Genomic DNA, 22,645 nt, shown 5'->3' with positions numbered 1-22,645 from the left:
TGCTCTGTGGCTCTGCCGCAGATACCCTCAGGGCCCATCGGGGCAGCCAGTGAGAGGGAAGGTCTGAGAGGGAAGGTCTGCTTCCCATACCCAGTGTAACATCACCTCTGTTTTTTTTTTTTTTTTTCTTTCCTCCAGAGTCTCCTAGCTGAAAGATGTAATGTGTATTTAAAGAAATGCATATCCACATCTTGATGGCCAGAAACACATACAAGGAAGTGTTCAAAGTTCTTATCCAAACTACCTCTCTCAGGTCCACATCTTAAATCAACTTCATGGCCTTGTATATAAATCAAAACCAAGCAAAACAAAGAGCCAGAAACCCTTTTTCCCTCTTGTAAATTAGTGTTTTTAGCTTATAGAAAATGATTTGGTGATCTTCTGGTAAACAGGAGGTTGGCAACAAACAGAATCATCTCTGCTCACACTCCACCCGATCACAGGCAGGTTAGAGGAACCTGCCAGCCTATCGGCACCTGCGTACTAGGAAGAATGTGGTGCCCTGGAGGGCTCTGGCTTAGTATACGGGAGATCCCTAGTGCTAGGACAAGCATGTGAAACCTAGGATATCAAAAAATCTCCTGTGCTGTCTCTCACCCAAATTTTAGCACCAGTTTTCTCTATTTCACTTTTTAGGGTCGAAACAAAGGAACCAGTGTCCAGAGGGAAGTGACACATGCCTCAAACTTGATACTACCCTTAATTTCTTCATAAATTTCACTTTAAAGAACAAAACTTCCAATTCTCTTTTTAAATAGATTCCTGCTGTCAGCCCCGATGGCCCATTGCAAAGACTTCTATTTCCCAATGGACTAGAGAGACTCTCGTCTTCTTGGTCACAGTCGGGATGAGGTACGTGTGGTCATCCACATATTTGGTCACAGAAGTCTCCAGCTGCCACTTCACCTGAAGCTCTTTACTTCCTGCATCTATTGAATCTTTGGCTTTGTCATTACAATGCATGGTGCACCAGGCCAGGCAGACCTGGAACTTCTCCAACTGGGCTTGAGCCAGAGGCGCATGGCAGTGCTCGATGCACTGGTGCACCTGCTGCATGGACGTCTGGTTGTCCTCACAACAGCTGGCACTGCACCAAAACATGAGGCCCAGCATCTTCCGGATGTTCTCTCTCTCCAGACTCTTCACCATGGAATCTATCTACTGTCTCCTGCACCTGGAGCTGCTGCAGCTCCTCCATGCGATCCTGTACTATACCCCTCCGCACCAGTGCTCACATGGACTCTGGTGCTTGGCCTCCGTTTCACAGTTTCTAATACAGGTAGCTTCTGGAACAGAGGCAGTTGAAGGGGTGACACATAAAAAGTATGCCTTCTTCAATACTGTGGATGATGTGGTACACTGCCCAGATTCCCCTTTCAGAACTCAGATGCTCATTCACCCAGAACTAAGGAGTGTTGGTGGCTGACAGTTTTCAGCTGAATTGTTTTCAGCTCCCTTCACAGGGGCAGCCCACATCTATTGGCTGATCATCTGGGGTTGGGTGGATATAAAGTCGTGGCCCCCTTCACTTAAGGAGTAGAGGATCTTTGAAGGGCCATCTACCTCCAAAGCTCTTCTAGGAATGGCTGAAGCTATGCGGCAACTGCTTCTCCCTCTCTCTGCCCAGCGCTGCTCCTGTCACTCTCACAGGTGATGTTCCCAAGGCCACTACCCAATAAACTTCTTTGTAGAGACATGAATCCTTTTTCCAGGAACCCCAACCTATGGCACCAATCAGGACCACAAAAAGCCTTTCATGAGGGGCACCTGGGTGGCTCGGTTGGTTGGGTGTCTGCCTTTGGTCAGGTCATGATCCCGAGATCCTGGGATCAAGCCCTACATCAGTCTCCCTGCTCAGTGGAAAGTATGCTTCTCCCTCTCCCTTTGCTCCTTCCCCGTTTGTGCTCTCTTTCTCAAATAAATAAAATCTTAAAAAAAAAAAAAAAAAAGCCTTTCATGAGCATGAATTACCGGGAATGAAGAGTGTCACTATAAAAGTCCATATTGGGGATCCTTGGGTGGCTCATCAGTTCAGCACCTGCCTTTGGCCCAGGGTGTGATCCTGGGGTCTTGGGATCAAGTCCCATGTTGGGCTGTCGGCATGGAGCCTGCTTCTCCCTCTGCCTGTGTCTCTGCCTCTCTCTCTATGTCTACCATGAATAAATAAATAAAATTTTTAAAAAATTTAAAAAGTCTCTATTAATATACTGGGTCTTGACCAAAATGTGCCATACTACACACCTACATTCTAACTTCTGTTCTAAAGCTGACAACACAGAGATGTTGTAAACAGCACATAAGTGATCTAAAGGACTTTGGATATAAAGATGTTTTACAGAAAGAGACATAGCAAGAGCAAATAAAAACATATATATTAAAACCAAGAACAGGAGTTGAGTCCACAGGACTAGCAGTTCTTCATCTGATACTGTAAGCCATTTTTTTTTCCTGGTTGTTTTTCCCCATCTCCTGCCCTGAAAAGCTGCTTGACAATGTTACTTTCCTAAGTCTCCATTATTGGAAGAGGCGGGGCTGTGGTGGTGGTGGTAGGGGATAATCAGACATCAAAAGATGCCTGTGTTCTCACTGCCACCTAATGGGTTCTTGGAGCATTGAGGCCTCTATTGTATAGTTTTTTTTCAGCTGCTGACACTGTATCAATAAAATGGCTAAATGTGACCATATCAAACCAGTTTTTATGAGGCAAAACTCTGGGGCTTATTTTGACTTCTGGAAAGAAGTTGTATTAACTGTCTCCTTTTTCTTACTTACATTTGAGTATATCTATCCCAGGCCACCCAGGTTGTTTAGTGTAAGTATCCTTAAAAAATTTTTTTTTGTTTTATTATCCACTGTGCAATAAAAGAGATATGGAATGTTCCGGGCTGTTTCTGCAATAACTAAGTTCTTTCTAAGATAAATAGTCAACATGAACACTCAGATAAAGAGGATATTATCAGGGGCTGTGATGCAGATGAATCCAATTAACTCTGAGTTTAAGACCATTTTAAGACTACCACTGGAGACTTTTATATGAGAAAGCCAAGTAGGGCCAAAAAATGAAAAAAGCTCTTGTCACCACATCAGAAGGTAAGGCCCATTGGACCCTCTCCTGCATGTGGGGAAGTTAAAGTAATTTATTCTCATGCTTTGCTTCCTGGCCTTCAAAGAGCTCCTGTGACTGCTTCAGCCTCCACTGCCCACATCTTCCTGCTAGACCTTGACCCATCCAGCTTTCTACAGCCTTTTGTTTCTGACAATCACATATGCTTTTGTAACCTTTCATATTACTTCTAAGCTTGTTAAACTACTGCTAGCTCCTAGAGATCTTCTCAATTATCTACCTGCTGCTTTCCCCCACAATGGTCCCCAAACACATACATACAAAATACCACCTAAAACTATTCTAGCTAGTTTATGAACACATTTCTCCGTCTTTTTATTTTGAAAAATTTGAAACATAAGTTGAAAGATTACTACAATGAACACATATAACCCCAACAGTGACCCTTAGCATCTTAACATCTGCACATTTTAATTCCTTCTCTTCATCTATACACACACATACATTTATACATGTATACACGTGTAGGTCTGTATATACATCCATACACTATAAATACATGTACAGATACACATTTATACATGTATACATATATGTACACACATTTATATATGTATACATTTATGTACACACATTTAAACATATATACATGTTTATATATACACACATATACACACATATACATAGCTATACATACACATGTATATATACACACATACATAATCTCCCCTTATCTGCAGTTTACTGTCTTTGGTTTCATTTACCCGCAGTCAACTTTAGTCAACAGGCACATGATCCTCTTCTGAGGTATAGTCAGAAGGTCAATAGAAGCCTACCACTATGTTACAATGCCACATCATTCATCTCACTTCATCACATAGGTATTTTATCATCTCATGTCCTCACAAGAAGGGTAAGTACAGTACAAGAAGATACTTTGAAGGAGACCAGAGTCAGATAACTTTTATTATGGTATGATGTTTGGGTTTTTTTAATAAAATTTTATTTATTTATTTGAGAGAGAGAATGTGTGAGTACAACGGGGTACAGCAGAGGGAGAGGGAGAAGAGTATCAAGCAGATTCCACACTGAGCTGAGCACAGAGCCTGACATGGGGCTCAATCTCGTGACATTGATATCATGACCTGAGCCAAAACCATGAGTCAGATGCTTACCCAACTGAGCCACTCAAGTGCCCCTATTACAGTGTATTGTTATAATTGTTTGATTTTATTTTTATTTTTAAAAAATATTTTATTTATTTATTCATGAAAGAGAGAGAGAGAGAGAGAGAGAGAGAGGCAGAGACACAGGCAGAGGGAGAAGCAGGCTCTACTACACAGGGAGCCCAAGGTGGGACTCAATCCTGGGTCTCCAGGATCACACCCTGGGCTGAAGGCAGTGCTAAATCACTGAGCCACCCGGGCTGCCCTGATTTTATTATATATTATTGTTAATCTCTTATTGTGCCTAATTTATAAATTAAATTATCATACATATGCTATGTATAGGAAAAAACAGTATACATAGGGTATGGTACTATTTGCCGTTTCAAGCCTCCACTGGGGGTCTTGGAACATACCCTCCCCCCAACGTGGATAAGGGGTGACTACTGTGTGTGTATATACATAAAAGCACATATATATACATATGTATACATCTATATTCATCCACTCATCCACATTAATTTTATGAAATTCCATACAATGTTTTTGGCTGAACCATTTAAAGATAAATTACAGGTATATGGCACTTCATCCCTAAATACCTGAGTGAGTCCTTCTTCTAAGTAACCTAAATAAATTTCACACTTAATAAAGTTAACAATAATACAATAACATCTAATATCCAGTTCATATTCAAAATTTCCAAAGTATCCTCAAAATTTCTTTTATGGCTTTTTCAAGGGGCACAGGGACCTGACCCTTGATTCTGAGTCACTCTAGACTTAGGAACTTTAAAAATGCAATAATTTTTTTTAATTTTTATTTATTTATGATAGTCACACACACACACACAGAGAGAGAGGGGCAGAGACATAGGCAGAGGGAGAAGCAGGCTCCATGCACCGGGAGCCCGACGTGGGATTCGATCCCGGGTCTCCAGGATTGCGCCCTGGGCCAAAGGCAGGCGCTAAACCGCTGCGCCACCCAGGGATCCCAATTTTTTTGATAATCTATCAGTCATTATTCAGTTCAGCCCAACTTAACTCACATTTGGCCAGAGGAGTCAAAATTGATTCTGTGAGGTTTTGACCTAATCCTATTAGTTTTGGGGTACTTCCTTGCTTTCTTGCAAGGTGTTCTAGGCTCACTTTTGTACTTCTGTATTTTCTGGGCCTGAGACCCCAAAATAACCATTTCTCCAAGAAATGAAATGCTTTCTTTCATGGAAAAAGGGATCTAGATATCAAGATACGGGCACCCTGCATTGGGAGAAATTATATGTACACTTCTAAGAAATACATATATAAACAACTCTGATTCAAATTTAACATCAGAGAGCTTCCCTCCACAAAACCTTTTATTTTACATTTTTATTTCTTTTCTCCTAGAGTTCTAATATAAATATATTATTCAGTTTATAGTCAGTATAAAAGACTTTTAAAATTGTATTGCCAATAGTACTACTAGAATAAATCCAAGACATTTTATTTATTTGTTTACTTGTTCGTTTTTGCCCTCAGAGTATGTCCCATTAAGAACACATGTAAGGGGGGATCCCTGGGTGGCTCAGTGGTTTGGCACGTGCCTTTGGCCCGGGGCGTGATCCTGGAGTCCCGGGATCGAGTCCCACGTTGGGCTCCTGGCATGGAGCCTGCTTCTCCCTCTGCCTGTATCTGTGTCTCTGCCTCTCTCTCTCTATGTCTATCATGAATAAATCAATAAAATCTTTAAAAAATAAAAAAAAATTAAAAAAAAAAAGAACACATGTAAGACTATTATCAAATACTATTTTCAGAGACGCCTCAGTGGTTGAGCATCTACCTTAAGCTCAGGTTGTGATCCTAGGAATCTTGGGATCAAGTCCCGCATTGGGCTCCCTGTGGAGAGCCTGCTTCTCCCTCTGCCTATGTCTCTGCGTCTCTCTCTGTGTCTCTCATGAATAAAATCTATTAAAAAAATAAATACCACTTTCAAATATGTCTAAAAAACTGAATGACTGCCATTTTTGATCCTTGTATAAAGCCTTAGGTTTTTTGTGGGTTTTTAATAAAAGATTTTATTTATTCATGAGAGACACAGAGAGAGACGCAGAGACATAGGCAGAGGGAGAACCAGGATCCCCACAGGGAGCCTGATATGGGACTCCATTCCAGGACTCCAGGATCACGCCCTGAGCCTAAGGTAGACGCTCAACTGCTGAGCCACCCAGGCGTCCCAAGCCCTAGGTTATAATCTTTTTCAAACTGAAGGAATTCTGTTTTCTCTTTTTAGTAGCATGTTTTCTGTTCTTTAGTGGTACACATAAACACAGGAATAGCTGAAAATGCATATCCTAAGATAAGCAAGGCAGTGCAGATTTAAGTGAACAAACCAGAATTGCTATGATTGATGAGAACCTGGTTTGGTCAGCATCTATTTAAGGTGTTTTTCTGTCATCTTTAAATGAATGATGCCACCTAAGAATCACCTCAGGGTATATATTCAATGCACTGTACACAAAAACAATAGGCACAAAAAGCCAGTAGCTTGCCCTGCAGCAAATCTACATGCAAACATTCAAAACAGCTATTATGACCAGAGGGCAAAGGCACAAGCAGTTGTTATGACTATGTACACATCTCTAATTCATCATCTTAGGCATTTGTCAAGATTGCAAAAAAAAAAATGTAGGGAAATCTGGGGCTACTTTTAGTCAGGAATGGATGCAATAAAAGCTAAGCTAAAGAATTCACTCTCGGGATCCCTGGGTGGCGCAGCGGTTTGGCGCCTGCCTTTGGCCCAGGGCGCGATCCTGGAGACCCAGGATCGAATCCCACGTCGGGCTCCCGGTGCATGGAGCCTGCTTCTCCCTCTGCCTGTGTCTCCGCCTCTCTCTCTGTGTGTGTGCCTATCATAAATAAATAAAATTAAAAAAAAAAAAAAGAATTCACTCTCCTGGAGCACCCGAGCGGCTCAGTCAGTTGAGTGTAGGACTCTTGATTTCAGCTCAGGTCATGATCTTCTCAGGGTCTTGGGATGAAGCCCTGCATAGGGCTCCACGCTCAGTGGAGTCTGCTTGTCCCTCTCCCTCTGCTCTTCCTTCCACCTAACTCGCACACTCTTTCTCTTATATAAATAAAATTATAAAGAATGCAGTCTCATTTAACCAATAATTTGTTGCATACTCCTGTGCTTTGCAGTGGGTTGATAAGGCAGCTGCTATATTTTATTTTCTTTAGTAAAATAGCCATACATTGTATGACAGCTTGGAGTCTTCAAATGTTATTTACCTACCAGGTTTCGATAAAATACTAGGTTTAAAGAACTGGAGGTTTTAGATACCTGCTCTTTTTGAAGAATAAGCATGATCAAATTTGAATGAGAATGTTTTCAGAAAAATTAGACACAAAGTAGATTTTCACACTTCAATAGAGGTAGTAAGTCTGAACACTTACTTGAAGTATCTCTCTTAGTCACTTCACACTTGCTCCAATTTTGTCTCTAATAGCATACTGAGCTGCTGTAAATCAAATGAGTACAAGTGCTTAAAATGGCGCCTGGTACATACAACTGTTATCTGTTTATGAAAACTAAAATTAAAACTATATTGTTTTTCTCCCACCAAATATAAGCTATGTTGTACAGAGTGAGAGACTAAGAGCAATCCTGAAAACAAAAGCTATCAAGATGATATATAAATCCATACAGGAGTTTATAATAAATATTTTCCTATTTTCTGATCTGGAGAGAGTTCACTAGAGTTCTCTTATTTGGGGGGTGCCTGGCTGGCTCAGTCAGAAGAGCATGCAATTCTCGATCTCAGGATCATGAGTTCAGCCTCACAGTGTGTAGAGATCACTTAAGTAAAGCTTAGAAAAAAAAAAAAAGGTTCTCTTAAAGATTTTTACACAACTGCAAAGTTTACTTTATATTCAAGGAAGATCCTCCCGGCATTAGTTCTTCAAATACACAATTAGAATAAGAGCAATTGTTACAAACTATATTTGAAACCAATTTCCACTATGTTAAGGAAGTATATCCTTTCTCAGCGGTCTTCCCTCTTAATTCTAGCTACACACTACTGCCCCCTGCAGCATCTTCAATTCTTCCAAATTGCCACCCCGATGATCACAAACCTAATCTAGTTTCCATCTCTATTAAATATCTCAGTAAAAGGGATATGCGTCTGTAGAGAAGAAAAGGGAAGGCCCCTTCAAAGAAGCAAGAAGGCGCTAGAGCAAGATGTCCCAGTCCAAAAGAGCCCATCTGAGGAGGGCTTTCTTAAGGGTCCAGCAACAGCCCCCAGCCCCCAGAGGTTCTTTCTAGCATTCATAAAGCCTGTCTCCCAAGATTCTTAGAATTTTAATTGGAAAAAATAGTATACGTAAGGGTAAAAATTTAGAAAGGGTAAAGTGAAAAAGATAATCAGTGAAAACATTTGGCTTAGGGGATCCCTGGGTGGCTCAGCAGTTTAGCGCCTGCCTTCGGGGCAGGACGTGATCCTGGAGTCCTGGCAGCAAGTCCCACATCAGGCTCCCTGCATGGAGCCTGCTTCTCCCTCTGCCTGTGTCTCTGCCTCTCTCTCTCATGAATAAATAAATAAAATCTTAAAAAAAAGATAACATTTGGCTTCTATTCCGAACCCCTAGATAGGTTTATGTGTATAGAAAAAATATGTATTATTACAAACATGTTTCTTTTTAAACAAAAATGAAAATACATCACTCTGCTTACCATTCAAGACAAGAACTTGAACTAGGGGTGGTGGAAGGGGAGGAGGGCGGGGGGGCGCGGTGACTGGGTGGCGGGCACTGAGGGGGGGCACTTGACGGGATGAGCACTGGGTGTTATTTTGTATGTTGGCAAACTGAACACCAACAAAAAATAAATTTAGTATTAAAAAAAAAAGACAAGAACTTGGAGATTGCCCCCTATCCCGCGAGATTAACCTACATTATTTATTTATTTACTCATTCGAGAGAGAGAGAGAAAGGCAGAGACACAGGCAGAGGGAGAAGCAGGCTCCATGCCGGGAGCCCGACGCGGGACTCGATCCCGGGACTCCAGGATCAGGCCCTGGGCTGCAGGCAGACGCCCAGCCGCTGAGCCACCCATGCGTCCCCCTACGTAATCTATTAAAAGCAAGTCGGTTCAAACAAAATAGGTTTTAAATCAATCAACCTGCTCTCCAATACGTCCCGCCACAACTTGATTAGCTTTTTGCTGTTACTAAGCCTTATTATCATATAATGCGATGGCTCTGAGGCGTGAGCGGACGCTGGTATCACCTGGAGCGCTTGTTAAAACAGGTTGCTGAGACCCCTCGGATTTCTGATTCAGGAAGTCTGGGGTGGGCGCTGAGACTGCGCGCTCGTAATAAATTACCAGACACGATGCGGAGGTTGCGGGGACCACATTTTGCGAACCAACCACCACCATGCTTGCGGCGCTAAACTCCGTCCCTCCCGCCTCCCAGCCCCACTCGTCTAAGAAGGCACACGCGATTATCCTCTCGGGAACTCCAGGAAGGGCGCCCCGGTACCTACTCCTAAATAAGCCAAGGACTCTGCACGCGCAGCAGAAATTAGGAGGAGACAAACCCACAACCGGCGCCTGGCGCAGCCAAGCTACGCCATTTCCTTTCTGCGAAGCTCCGCCCACTCCGCGTCTCTAACGCGAGTAAAGGTGGGCGGCCCAGAGAAAGCTGGGAATCACGTGAGGAGGTGACGTCTCGCGAGGCTTTTAACCTCTCGCGAGGCTTGACCCGCTTCTGTCTTTTCCTCCTTCTAGCGCCCGGCTTTTTCCCCTCCCCCTCATCGCTGACCAAGTTCTTCCTTTTCAGACGAGTCGCCTTGTTGTTGCCGCGGAGATTTTTTTTTTTTTTCTGCTGCTGCTGCCGCCGTCGCCGCCGCCACCACCACTGGGCTCCTTTGCCCCGACCCTCTCCTGAGCCCTGCCCCCAGCCCCACCCAAGGTAACGAAGCCGATGAGGGACGAGAGCAGGGCCTCGCCGGGCCTGGGCCTCGGGTTGGAGCGGAGGCCTGAGGCCGGGCAGCGGGCGGGCCGCGCCGGAGAGGCTTGGGCAGCCGGCTGGAATCCCAGGGGCCCGGCCCCCGCTCCCAGCCGGGGTCGGGCCGGCCTGGGCGGCTGGGCCGGGCTGGGCCGGGCTGGGAGCTGCGTGCGGTGGCGGCGACGGGGGCCAAGCGGGGAGCCGGTCGGGTGGGGTGGGGACGCGGGAGGCCTCTGGAGGACGCCCTCAGCCTTCCTGCGGGGCGCCTTGCGGGTCGGAGGCTCCGGCGCCGCCGGGGTCCGCTCCGGTTGTGTTTTCGGTCTCCCTGGAGCTTGTGTTTGGATTTGGAGGTCTGAAGTGCTCGAGCAGTTGTGGCGGGCTTGCTCTCGCCCCTTTGGAGCCCTTCCAGATTCCAGGCTGTGGCTGGACGGGAACTCGAAGACAAGGGTCCGCGGAAACCCCGCGTGTTTGCTTTATGCACCGAGAAGGGATTCTCGTGTCGTATTTTCCGGAGGAGAATGAGCCCGATGGGGTGAAAAAGGCACGCTCCTTAAAAGGCCTAAGCGGGACCGTGTTCGTGCCGTTTCTTTAGTGAAGGAGCTGCATCCGCGCTATATATGAGTGACCCGGTGAAATACTTTTTTGCTCTGGAGAGAGGTTCTAAACACACTCCTATCTCACGGAGGGGGTATTATTTATGTAGTTAATCCAAAAGCCATTTCTGTTTTGTGTTGGACGTAGTATTGAGTGCTTAAAAATACTTTATCAAGTCTCCACTCTTCAACGGATTAGTGCTTTTTTTTATTATTGTTTTTTTTTTTTTTTTTTGGTGAAGCTGTAACACCAAAAAAAAAAAAAAAAAAAGAGCCAAATAGAGTGTCCTCCCTGTTACAGAAGTTTAAAGAAAATTGGAAATTATCCTTCTCCCTTTTGTCTTAGCTCTTGTTTTCTGTTCTGTGTGGAATTTATTGGACGTGTTTATAAACTGTGGGATCCATTGCCCTGAAGCTTGGGTTTGACTCACAGCTCTTCTCATAATTAAGAGTAAAGGTAATGGTAATAAGTTAAGCTGCAACAATGAATTACATTGAGGAGCAAAACTGGTAAGGATGAAGGCAGGCAGGCAGGGAAATTATTTTTTTTATGGTGCTTTTGGTTCAGTGTTCATGATCTTACTCTTTTATTTTCCCCAGATGTCAGAAGATCTAGCAAAGCAGCTGGCAAGCTACAAAGCTCAACTCCAGCAAGTTGAAGCTGCATTGTCTGGAAATGGAGAAAATGAAGATTTGCTAAAATTAAAGAAAGACTTACAGGTAAGTATAAGAGGACACTAATAGTTACATTGCTTGGAAGAAGTATTCTTTTTCAAATGATCTTATTACTTAGAATCCAAAGCACCATTTGGAGGGGGATATTTCCTCTCCTACTCTCCCCTGTGTGTGCATGTACACAGGCATCTATGGCTCATAGAAGTAGGGTTGCTTCCTCTGTTACAGACCTCAAAATGAGTAAAGCATTGTTCTGTTATGTAAATCTTGTGTGTTGATAAAACTTAAAAGTAAGAGTTGGTTTTAGAATTTTGTCAGGCCTTCTAGAGAAGAGGTACATTTAACTTTACAGTAGAAAATGCTTTTATTTTTAAAGATCTGGCAAAGGAAATTTAGTTCAAAAGGTAACTAAAAGAAAAATATGAGGAATTTAAAAAATGTTAACTATACTGGAATTAAAAAAATGTGGAAGCATTTTATAAATGATAAAAACAATGAGAAAAATGTAACCCGATTAAGATTCTTTTTAATGTTACAAGATTCTTTGAAACAGAAATGAGAACGTGTGTGTATGTTTCAAAGCTAGCAGGTAAACAACTTGTATTGAAAACATAAGAATATCTAAAGAGATACTTGGTTTCTGCATAAATGTTACATAATGTTTGAATTTAAGGCTAGATTTTACAGTGTAGTTGTTGATACTTGTTGAAATTGAGTGGATGTGGAAAGATCTGTTTTGTCTGTCATGGGAAAGTTCAGTAGGAATAAAACTTGGCTTTTGAAAACCTGCACTGGGGTTTCAAGACAAAATGAAAATCATTATAGTAAATATCCATTGTTTCTCAGAACATTAGGTTGATTAGTGAAAATCCTGTGTGTGTATATATACACATGCATATGTATAGAACTTTATTTTTAAAAATTTGAGAACTTAAAATTTTGAACCTGATTTTTTTTGAAAGTTTTAAAAGATGTTTTTTTACTAGATGATTTTCCTTTACTGATTCAGTACAAAACTAGAATCATCTTTATCCTATCTAAATCCTTTTCCTCCTTTTATCATTCTCTTGCCCATTAAAATGAATATTTTAGGGATATCAGAACTGAAAATAAATGAAACTTCTTTGAAATGGGGTCCAAATACAGGACTTTGAAAAAGTTTATCTGGGCATAATTAAAATGAGTTGAAAATTTTTAGGTTCAAATTACAGATTTAGGATAAACATGCCTAAGGTTGCAGTAATATATAGTTTTTAAAAACACAGAAAACAGGATCCCTCTTCAGTATGTAGAAGTCAGGCCAGTGAATTTGAGAGTGCTAGTCGATACAAAAGATGTTTTGGGAGCAGTTTCTCCCACTTCCAGGGCAACGTTCTGCCTACCTCAAAGAGCGATCCTGGAATGCATCATTTACCAGCTTAAAAGTGGTCCTTTTTTTTCTTTGAAGAAAATAAAACATTGTTGATACTGTGTATATTGCTTCCTGGGCAGTTGTTGGAAGAGGGATATGTGTGGAACTGGTGGAGGGGAATTTAGGAATAAAGATTAAAACATTATTGTGAAGTGGGTTTTTTTTTTAATATTTCTAATATTTAATAAACTCAGGAGTCTAGGCAAATTGCCTTACTGTGACATGATCTCTGGTGGAAGTATTGTAGGGAGAGAGACTGTCGTGGTAGGCATTATAGTAAGCACATAAGTGGCTTACTTAGGGTTCACTTAATAATGACCTGGGGGTCATTTATCTTTAAAGTATCCTTTTTCTATAACCATTTAGAACAGCACTGATGTTCATATCTAGTTTGTAGTACTGTAGCCACTAGAGACCACTGAATATTTGAAATATGGCTAGGGTAGCTGAAGAACTGGATATTTTATATTATTCAAGTAGCCACTTGTGACTACCACCTTGGATAGCCCAGGATATAGAAGCTTAAGTTCTAAAACTTCAGATAATAATACTACAGAATGTTTTTCCTGACCAATTTTGATCATGGTTTTTTTTTTCTCTTGTGATGAAAATTTTTTCATTACAGTTTGCTAGATACAGGTCTGTTTTGAACTGAAAATTACTCAAAGGTAGAAGGGATCATCGATGATTAGATTAAGTCTGAAAAGTGTTTGGATATCTGCTTCCACGTAGTAATTGTCCTCTCCATTGATTACAGTTACAGGTCCTGTTTTGTCGTGGATTTCTAAAAAATAGTTTTCCTTTTTTTTTTCTCTCCTCTGTTTTCTGGGATATACCTCATGCCTGTGATATTTAATTCTGCCTTTTATATTTGCTGAAAAGTTGTTCAGACTGATAACTGAGTTTGTGGCCTCCTTTATTTTGTGTTCCTCTAGTGGAGTGTCTTTACCTTGGTTATGACTGTTTGCCCTTTCATTTATGACAAAATGCTTTTCTGCATTTTTTTCAGTGACTTCATTTTGCCAGTAAGGCTTCCATGTTTATCTTTTTATGTACTGTCTTTCATATAGAATAAAGTTACTCAGCAGGCAGCACATTAACCTACTGAGGTCCTAATTGCCTTTTTTTCACTTAAAAAAGTGGGTGTAGTAAAAATCTAGGCTAGCTACCTGACTAGCTCCCCAGGCAGTCTGTGATAATCACAAAAATAGTCAATTTATTAGGCTGTTTTGCTGAATAAACTGGTTCTAAAGGAGGCAGGGGTCAAGTCACTTGTCTCATATATTACAGTGGCTCTCTGCATCCCCGAAACGCCTTCCTTCAGTAAGCAGAGTGCTTGAGTGCACCCTTTGACCTGCTGATATGTAGATCACAACATCTGATGCTTCCTGGAATTGCCGATTACTGTAACTGCTGCCCATCTGTCGATGAAGGAGCAGTTTCAGAACTCAGACTTGGGGGAGGAAAAGTAATTAATGGTATGTACCTTTAAGAACCCCCTCATACATAAAATAGTTTCTCTAATACTTTGGTCCATATGCACATGTAAAGAAAACATTGAGAAGTGTCGTCATAGTTTGTTGGGAGGGATATGTGAAACATGGCAAAATGAAAGGACAACTAGGGATAAGTGCTTTGGATTTTTTTTTTTTAAAGTGTCAGTGCAGGGCTCTGAAAATTGTAACATGCACAGCTTTTCAGAAGCCTTTGGTGAAAATACATTTCCTTATGGAAATAAAATGGCAAGTAGTTCTATGCTAAGAGAGGTAGAGTTCTAAATGTGAAACCTACAAATGGCAGGAATCATGTTTTGCTTTAGTTAAATGGAGTTATTTAAACGATAGGGATTGTATGGGCTCTTGAGTCAGGCTTACTGGATTAGATTCTTGGATAGTAGTTGGTTAAAAACAAGACTGGATAATTTACTTTGCATAGTACATGATCTATTTATTTGGAGGTTCTTTGCTTTATTTGCAAAGGATTGTCTAGTTAAAAGATACTTAAATGGCTCTTTGTCACCTAATAAAATCTCATTGAAGATACTACTCTACTAAATTTTTAACTCAAATCTGAGTTAGTCTAGGTTTTTTTTTTTTTTTTTTTTTTTTTTAATTCACAAAACTGGCCTTTCTCCCAGGGCTTGCCTTTTTTTTTTTTTTTTTTTGATCAACTATTAGTTTTTCAGAAATAGCCATGAAGATATAGAATCTTTAAGAGAGGGGCGAAATGTATATCTTTTTGGTTACTGAACCAGAACTATTAGAAAACTTCAATGGAGCCATAAGAAACTCAGTATAGAGCTTAACTTTGCTATATTTTCTTCCAAACAGTGTGATATTTTAAGGTATTTGATATGCAACAATGAGGGAAGAGGTATGCAGGTTCTTAAATCAGATAAGGTGATGCATAACATAGGTCTTCATTAGAATAAAAATACAGCAGATAGGTGGCACAGTTTATCAATTTGAACTGTTATCTTAAATTTTAACCAACCCTACCAAACACTCTTGAATGAAGTCAATAAATGTAAGCTTGAAATAGAAAAAATACTTGCCACACAGTAAGGTATTGCCTGTCTGTGTGTTACATTTCTTTTATTTTTTTCATTTTAAATGGAGCCGTGCTAATGTGCCTTTTAGAATATTTTAAATCTAACCTGGTAATTTGCTTACCTGGATGGGGTAAGTTTTATAATAAATGAATAAAGACTACTGGCTTTTTATATGTGCCTATAGTATTTTAGTAGAAATATGTATGAGGAACATTTTGATTACTAATAAGGCTGCTTCAAGTGATTTGGGTTTTATTTTGTTTTGTTTTTGACAGGGGTGGGGAGAACATATTGGCTAGAGAGTTAATACTGCCAAGTAATGCCCCATAAAACAGTCCAGATGCATGAAATATTTTTGACAAAGATATGAGATAAAAGTGAACTTGAACCCAGTTCAGTCCCTCACAATTGACTATTTCTAATATTAGATCTGTGTAGCTAAAACAGGTACTTAGAAATAATGCATGGTAGAGGCGCCTTGCTGGCTCAGTCAGTAGAGCATGTGACTTTTGGTTTCAGGATTGGGAGTGCAAGCCCCACATTGGGTGTAGAGCTTAACATGAAAAGGGAAACAATGCATGGTATAAGCTCAAGTCTACCTTTTTATTTTTAAATTAGTATTTGAGGTTAATTAAGTTTAAGTTGAAAGGCAACTGTTTGAATCCTAGTTCCACCACTATAAAATAAATTGTATCTTAATTTCTCTGTGAGGATAATCATAGTAACCTACATCACAGTATTGATATGAATTACAAATAAGTATGTGTAGTGTACTTAATCTGCTAAATGGTGTGAGAGCTATCATCCTCAAAAACTGAAAACCTGTTGAAAGTTAGGTGATAAGCGAATTATAAAAATAATGTTATGGCTTTTGTTTTTTTTCTTTTTAGGAAGTTATAGAACTAACCAAAGACCTTCTGTCAACTCAACCTTCTGAAACTCTTGCAAGTTCAGACAGTTTTGCTTCTACTCAGCCCACTCATTCATGGAAAGTAGGAGACAAGTGTATGGCAATCTGGAGTGAAGACGGACAGTAAGTGTAGAAAAAACTCTAACTATAACATGAAATAATAAAATGCAATGGTAAGAAGTTTTTATTCAGTTTAAACTACCCTATTAATCTTTCTATGTAGACAATATGTAGAGCCAATTTGACTCTTGGGTGGTTACCACTAATACAGTTTAGTTTTTAGCTTTAGATTACATTTTGGGGCAGTTGAAGGACTTGGATCCTAGAGGAAAATGAATGGATGGCTTTACTAATCTAAAATTTTTTTCTCAAATTGAAAACTGAGTGAATGGTTGGCTATCTTAGGATTTAGGTGAAGCACGTACACTGAAATTATTCCTATAAAAAATATCTTTTCTCACAGAGATCAACCAGAGCACATTTAATAGACATGTAAGAGACTTTCCTGACAATATTTTGATTACAACTGCCTTTTTTGATAGTAGATGGCTAACTCCAACCACTCTTGTATTATCTTTACCAAAAAGCCAACTGATAGCAGAAGTCCCATTTGAGACAAGTATAATAGTTGAAGCACTGCAGTGTAAGTCTTAATAGGCTGAGTACTAAACCTTTACTCACCTGCTTACAGTCATGATATCTTTACAGGTGTTATGAAGCGGAGATTGAGGAGATAGATGAAGAAAACGGCACTGCTGCAATCACCTTTGCTGGCTACGGCAATGCTGAAGTGACCCCACTGTTGAACCTCAAGCCTGTAGAAGAAGGAAGGAAGGCAAAGGAGGACAGTGGCAACAAACCCATGTCAAAGTAAGTGATTTTGATGTTAGCAGTTTTTAAGTGTAATCTTCCCCATTTTGGTAGTTGAGGTAGTCCATAGTATCCATGCAGGCTAAATTAGGGTAAAAAGGTTATTATACTCTTTACCATTATTTTGAAGATTAGTAGTACAGGATCAACCCTGTATGTGAATACCTAGGTCCAAAACTTAGGCATTCAGTATATTTACTAAAAAGATACTATGTACCTCTCACCAAATCAGGTGTTGGGGTTCCATCACAGTGACTACCAAAGCTTGTGCCTTGTCCTGATTGAGTTTATAGTCTAGAGAACAAAATACAAAATTAAAGGAGAACTTTAATAGGAAAGTCTACAAGTTATGAAGGGAACATAACAGATACTTTAAGGGAACAAAGAAGAGTTACCTAAATTGCGTTTTAGTCATCAGGGCAAATTTCTTTGAGAAAATGATATCGAAACAGATTTGAGAAGAAAATGAGGTAGTGAATGAACTTAAAAGTATGACCTTGGGCAAACTGCTAACTTTTTTCCTTATTTGTAAAACAAAGTTGACAGTATCTACTTTGTAGGTTGTAAGGATTAAATGTTAGCATTTATAAATCATGTAGCACAATTCTTGGCATGAAGTAAGATTCAGCAAATGTTTACTTTTAAAAAACAAAACGGTGAGAACATAGAAGCAACAGAAACAAATTCCTGTGGTAAAAACTTAGGGCTTGAAGGTGGGTAGTTTGACAAGAGAAAAGAGGTAAGAGGTTGAGAAGTCAAGGCCAGATCACAAAGAGCCTGACAGCCACTGATGCATTTCAAATAGGGATGATATGATGTGATCATAGTTGAGCTTTCAGATAATCACTGACAGCAGAGGGAAGGCAGCTACTGGTGGGATCCAGTGAGATGATGGTGGCTTGAACCAGGAAGAGAAGTGGATGGTTTGAACGGTACTTAAGAGGTGGAATCAACAATATTTTAGTTAACTTACACATATTTGCCACAGTTTTCTCTTTTTTGGATTTGTCAAGGGTTTGTAAAACCTAAGTTGTTACGTAAATATATTTGAACTTCGGAAAATTATATCGCTTAAGTATCCCAATGATAAAATCAGATTGTAGAACAATAACGTAACATGTCAATTTGTTTGTAGTCTTTGACATCATTGTTTAAAAAAAAAAGCCTCTCTTAGCTTCCTAGTGGTGGTTATATGATACAGAGGCATCTAGATCATCTTGCCTCTTTTTTAAAGACCCGTTTCTTCATGCTTCTTTTGGTGAGAAAGTCAGTATGTAAACTGAACAGAAATTACTGAGAAAGCTTTAGGCTCTAATCCTATATAGAGGAGTTTTTTTTTTGTTTTTGTTTTTTAAACCCAGTTTTTGTTTTTAGGAATTTTAAGTTGTGATTCCCTTTATACTGGTGCGTTCTTCGTATCTAGAGAAATAGTTTTATCAGCATTGCATCTCTTCACGACACTTTTTCTAAATGGAGCATATTAAACTTGCTAACTTGGGGATCCCTGGGTGGCTTAGCGGTTTGGCACCTGCCTTTGGCCAAGGGTGTGATCCTGGAGTCCTGGGATCAAGTCCTGCGTCGGGCTCCCTGCATGGAGCCTGCTTCTCCCTCTGTGTCTCTGCTTCTCTCTATATATAACGCTCATGAATACATAAGTAAAATCTTTTAAAAATAAATAAATAAACTTGCTAACTGTCCATTTAGAAATGGATAAAGGTTTAGACAGCTATTGATGTTAAAACTCATTTCTAAAATGCACCTGGCAAAAGCAATGTAAATGTCAAAAAGTCATAGTTTAAATATTTGATTTGAGGGGCATCTGGGGTGGCTCAGTCAGTGAGCAACCAACTCTTTATTTCGGCTCAGGTCATGAGCTTGGGGTGCTGGGATTAAGCCCCATGTCCTCAGTGTCTGCTTATCCCTCTCTGCTACTTCCCCCACTTGCACACACTCACTTTTTCTGTAAAATAAATAAAACTTTTAAATTTGATTTGAGGGGCTCCCTGGGTGGCGCAGCGGTTTGGCGCCTGCTTTTGGCCCAGGGCGCGATCCTGGAGACCCGGGATCGAATCCCACGTCAGGCTCCCGGTGCATGGAGCCTGCTTCTCCCTCTGCCTGTGTCTCTGCCCCCCCCCGCCCCGTGTGACTATCATAAATAAATAAAAATTAAAAAAAAAATAAAATAAATTTGAATGGGTAATAGATTAGATATGGTTTGAAAGCTTCCAAGGATGCTATGTATTTCAAGTAACATTTCTTAGTAGTACTGGGTGATTGACGTTGTTGGTGTTGGTGCTTCTATTCATGTAATGTGTAAGCTTATTACAGGATTTGTTTGTTTTTTATTCTGCTAAACATTTCTAAGGAAATCATCTGTTAAATCTTAAGAGTTGACATTTAGCTGTTATATCCACACAGAAAAGAAATGATTGCCCAGCAGCGTGAATATAAAAAGAAGAAAGCTTTGAAAAAAGCACAGAGAATAAAAGAACTTGAGCAGGAAAGAGAGGACCAAAAAGTTAAATGGCAACAGTTCAACAACAGAGCCTATTCTAAAAACAAAAAAGGCCAGGTTAGTAATCCTTTCATCATACTTCATGAATTTCAAAAGTATAATTGTCATTAAAGTAACTTTAAAAAGAAAAAGGAAGTGCATAGGCTTAAAAAAATACATAACTGGATCTTGAGAGGCACCTGGGTAGCTCAGTGGTTGAGTGTCTTCCTTTGGCTCAGGTTGTGATCCCGGAGTCCAGGGATCAAGGCCTGCAATCAGGCTTCTCGCAGGGAGCCTGCTTCTCCTGCCTATGTCTCTATCTCATGAATAAATAAATCTTTAAATAACCGGATCTTCAATTCAGAATCCTCTTCAATCTTCCATTTGGTTTATTGCGCGAATATCTCCCATTAGCCATTGTCTATCTGCAATAGAAACACTATGAATGAGAGAATTTATATCAGGAATTACAAAAGATCTAGGTTTTTTACCCTTCAATAAACTGCAATTTGAAAAACTATATGCTACCCTACATATCACTTAGAGGGAGTGTGATGAACCGTACCTGCTTTGTAAACATGCTTTATGTGCTAGGCCTCACTGGCAGATTTTATTTAAGAGAGCACTCCAGTTCCCTTGATGTACTGTACTTCTTAAGTGTATTTTGGAAATTTTTTCCCCAAAAAGCTAATCAGAATGGTTTCTGTTTCATTTCCAATAGGTAAAGAGGAGTATTTTTGCTTCACCTGAGAGTGTAACCGGCAAAGTTGGAGTAGGAACTTGTGGAATTGCTGATAAACCTATGACACAATATCAAGATACCTCTAAATACAATGTCAGGCATTTGATGCCTCAATAATCAGAAAAACTGTTGGATTTCATCTCTGCAGGGCTTTACATTTACCTTTTTATCCTTATATTTTTCTAAAGGTAAATTATTTGTTAGATGAGTAAGGAAGATACCATTGTCGTCCTTGTTTGACTTCAATAGAATGAAACTTGAAGAAATTGCATTTGATAACTGCTATTCATTTAACTTTTCGTTACTACTACCACAGTTTCCTCAAAGTTTGTTGAATAAAGCAACTTTTCTAGATAGATGCTGCATAAATACAGCACTTAGATGAATTGTTGATCTTCCTAATATCAGGCCCTTACTTAATGGATGGTGTGTACTTTTTGTAAAGTCCTAACTTGGAATTTTCAGATGCTTTTAACTTGCCACATATTGTAGCAATTCACCGGAACATCAAGGCAAAAACCAACCTGCTAAAGAGATCCTTTTTTTTTCTTGTTTTCAACTTAAACCTAGCTGTTGCAAATTAAGCCTAAAAATAGGTTAATTTGTAAATGGCAACTTTGTTTTGAGGTTTTTCCTTAAATAATTTGTTTTCTAAGCCCATTAGGCTATCTCTAAAATTGATCCAGTTCTTAAAATTTTTTCATTGAGTTTTAATTTTATGTAAGAAACCATGTTTAGGACCAGCTACCATTTCTAAGGGTTTTTTGTTTTGTTTCTAACGTTTGCTCTTTTCCTGTGTTTTTTCCCTTATGGTAGTGGTATCATTTTTTTGGATGTGTAATGTTTATAAAAGAAAACAAAAAGCTGATGTATAGCCCTGTATACAGTGTAGATACTATTTTTGTAAAAAAAAAAAAAAAAAAAACCAAGGCTAAATTAATGAACAAGAGTACTGAATGTTTCATCATTAAAAATTTCTTGTATTTCTTGTGCATTAATCTGACCATAATTTCCCTGTATATTATGTTCATGTAGCTGGGTTTGTAATTTTTGTTTACTAGATCAAGTTGTCAGCATTTGTTGGTATAAGTGAACATCACAGTTATCCTGAGTTGAGTTTAAGCCAAATATATGCATAGTAAAGTATCTTCCTATTACTGGAAGATGGTGATTTTTAGGATATGTGTTAATTTCAGTTTTTGTATGTTTAACTTTTATTAAATAAAGTGTTCTTAAAATCTCCAGGGTGTGTTACCAGAAGGGTGGTGAAGTCCTAGCTGGCAGCACTGATACGGTGATTAAGTTTCAGTGTACTTGCATTCATGATTTCCACAGAAGAGAATATTGAGTATGTGATAAAGGTTTCAATAAATCCTTATGTACTTCTTACCTTAGACTTAAGAAATTGGATCCTAAAGGACAACTATTTTTATTTTCAGGGCTTGTGCTATGTATAGAGATGTTTGTACATTTTTGGGAAAAGGAAAATAAAAGTGTTAATGACATTTAAATATTTGGCAAATTAAACCTTAAGAGGACAGAGATGAGGAGTAGGATTCTTTATCTTGCCCCTTCACCTCCCTCCCAACCCAAGAGGACCACTGTTTTCCTTCCTATAATTTATGGCCACAAGGTAGAGCGTGTGACAAAGTGAAAGATGAAGTCTTTTTAGATACAAGGCACAAATTATAGCAGAAAAGGGCTACTGAGACTGAAGAACTCTTAAAAATACACTGTTCTCATTACCAGTATAACATATTTCTTAACTAATAATGTATCTTTGAAGAATTACAAAGAAACCCTTTAAATTCAGAAGCACTTGGAAAGAAATTTGGTACAATTGTATGACCACATAGAATGTGTTTTGGTGAGATCACCCTGGTATGTTTGTTGGAATAGTAATTGACCTGTTATTTGTATAGGCAAGAGTGTTGTGTTGAGACTTGTATCTCCTTTGACCCAAGGGCCATCCTTTCTGCACATTAATTTTCCTGGAGGGGCTTTGCAGGAGAGAGAAAAGGAGTAACGGTGACCATACTACATAAAACATTTTTTAAAAAGTATGTAGCAGGAGATCAGGAGTTTTGGTGTCAAAGACACAGATGTGGCCCTTTGAAGAGTCCTAGTGTCAAGAATAATGATTGTTTCTGGACTAAACTGAAAGGATTCCTGGGGGATGG

General features: G+C 39.6%; 1 protein-coding gene and 1 pseudogene across 2 annotated transcripts; one reads left to right on the top strand and one right to left on the bottom strand.

The window, feature by feature from the left end:
* Positions 1–768: 768 nt before the first annotated feature.
* LOC129493580 (protein FAM136A-like) lies at positions 769–1,198 on the bottom strand (annotated as a pseudogene).
* Positions 1,199–9,985: 8,787 nt separating this feature from the next.
* On the top strand, positions 9,986–21,707 carry SMNDC1 (survival motor neuron domain containing 1). Of its 2 annotated transcripts, none has more exons than XM_055300494.1 (6): positions 9,986–10,183; positions 11,413–11,532; positions 16,340–16,482; positions 17,068–17,229; positions 19,648–19,801; positions 20,445–21,707. In XM_055300494.1, the coding sequence occupies exons 2-6, from the start codon at positions 11,413–11,415 to the stop codon at positions 20,580–20,582; spliced, it is 717 nt and encodes a 238-aa protein (XP_055156469.1). In that variant the 5' UTR covers positions 9,986–10,183; the 3' UTR covers positions 20,583–21,707. The 2 variants fall into 2 exon arrangements, with proteins under 2 accessions (XP_055156469.1, XP_055156470.1); XM_055300495.1 differs by lacking the exon at positions 9,986–10,183 and adding an exon at positions 14,189–14,376.
* The last annotated feature ends 938 nt before the right edge of the window (positions 21,708–22,645 follow it).

This window comes from Nyctereutes procyonoides, unplaced genomic scaffold (genome assembly GCF_905146905.1).
Source record: "Nyctereutes procyonoides isolate TBG_1078 unplaced genomic scaffold, NYPRO_anot_genome, whole genome shotgun sequence".
NCBI classification, from domain to species: domain Eukaryota; kingdom Metazoa; phylum Chordata; class Mammalia; order Carnivora; family Canidae; genus Nyctereutes; species Nyctereutes procyonoides.
This window is presented reverse-complemented; position numbering and strand designations above follow the sequence as displayed.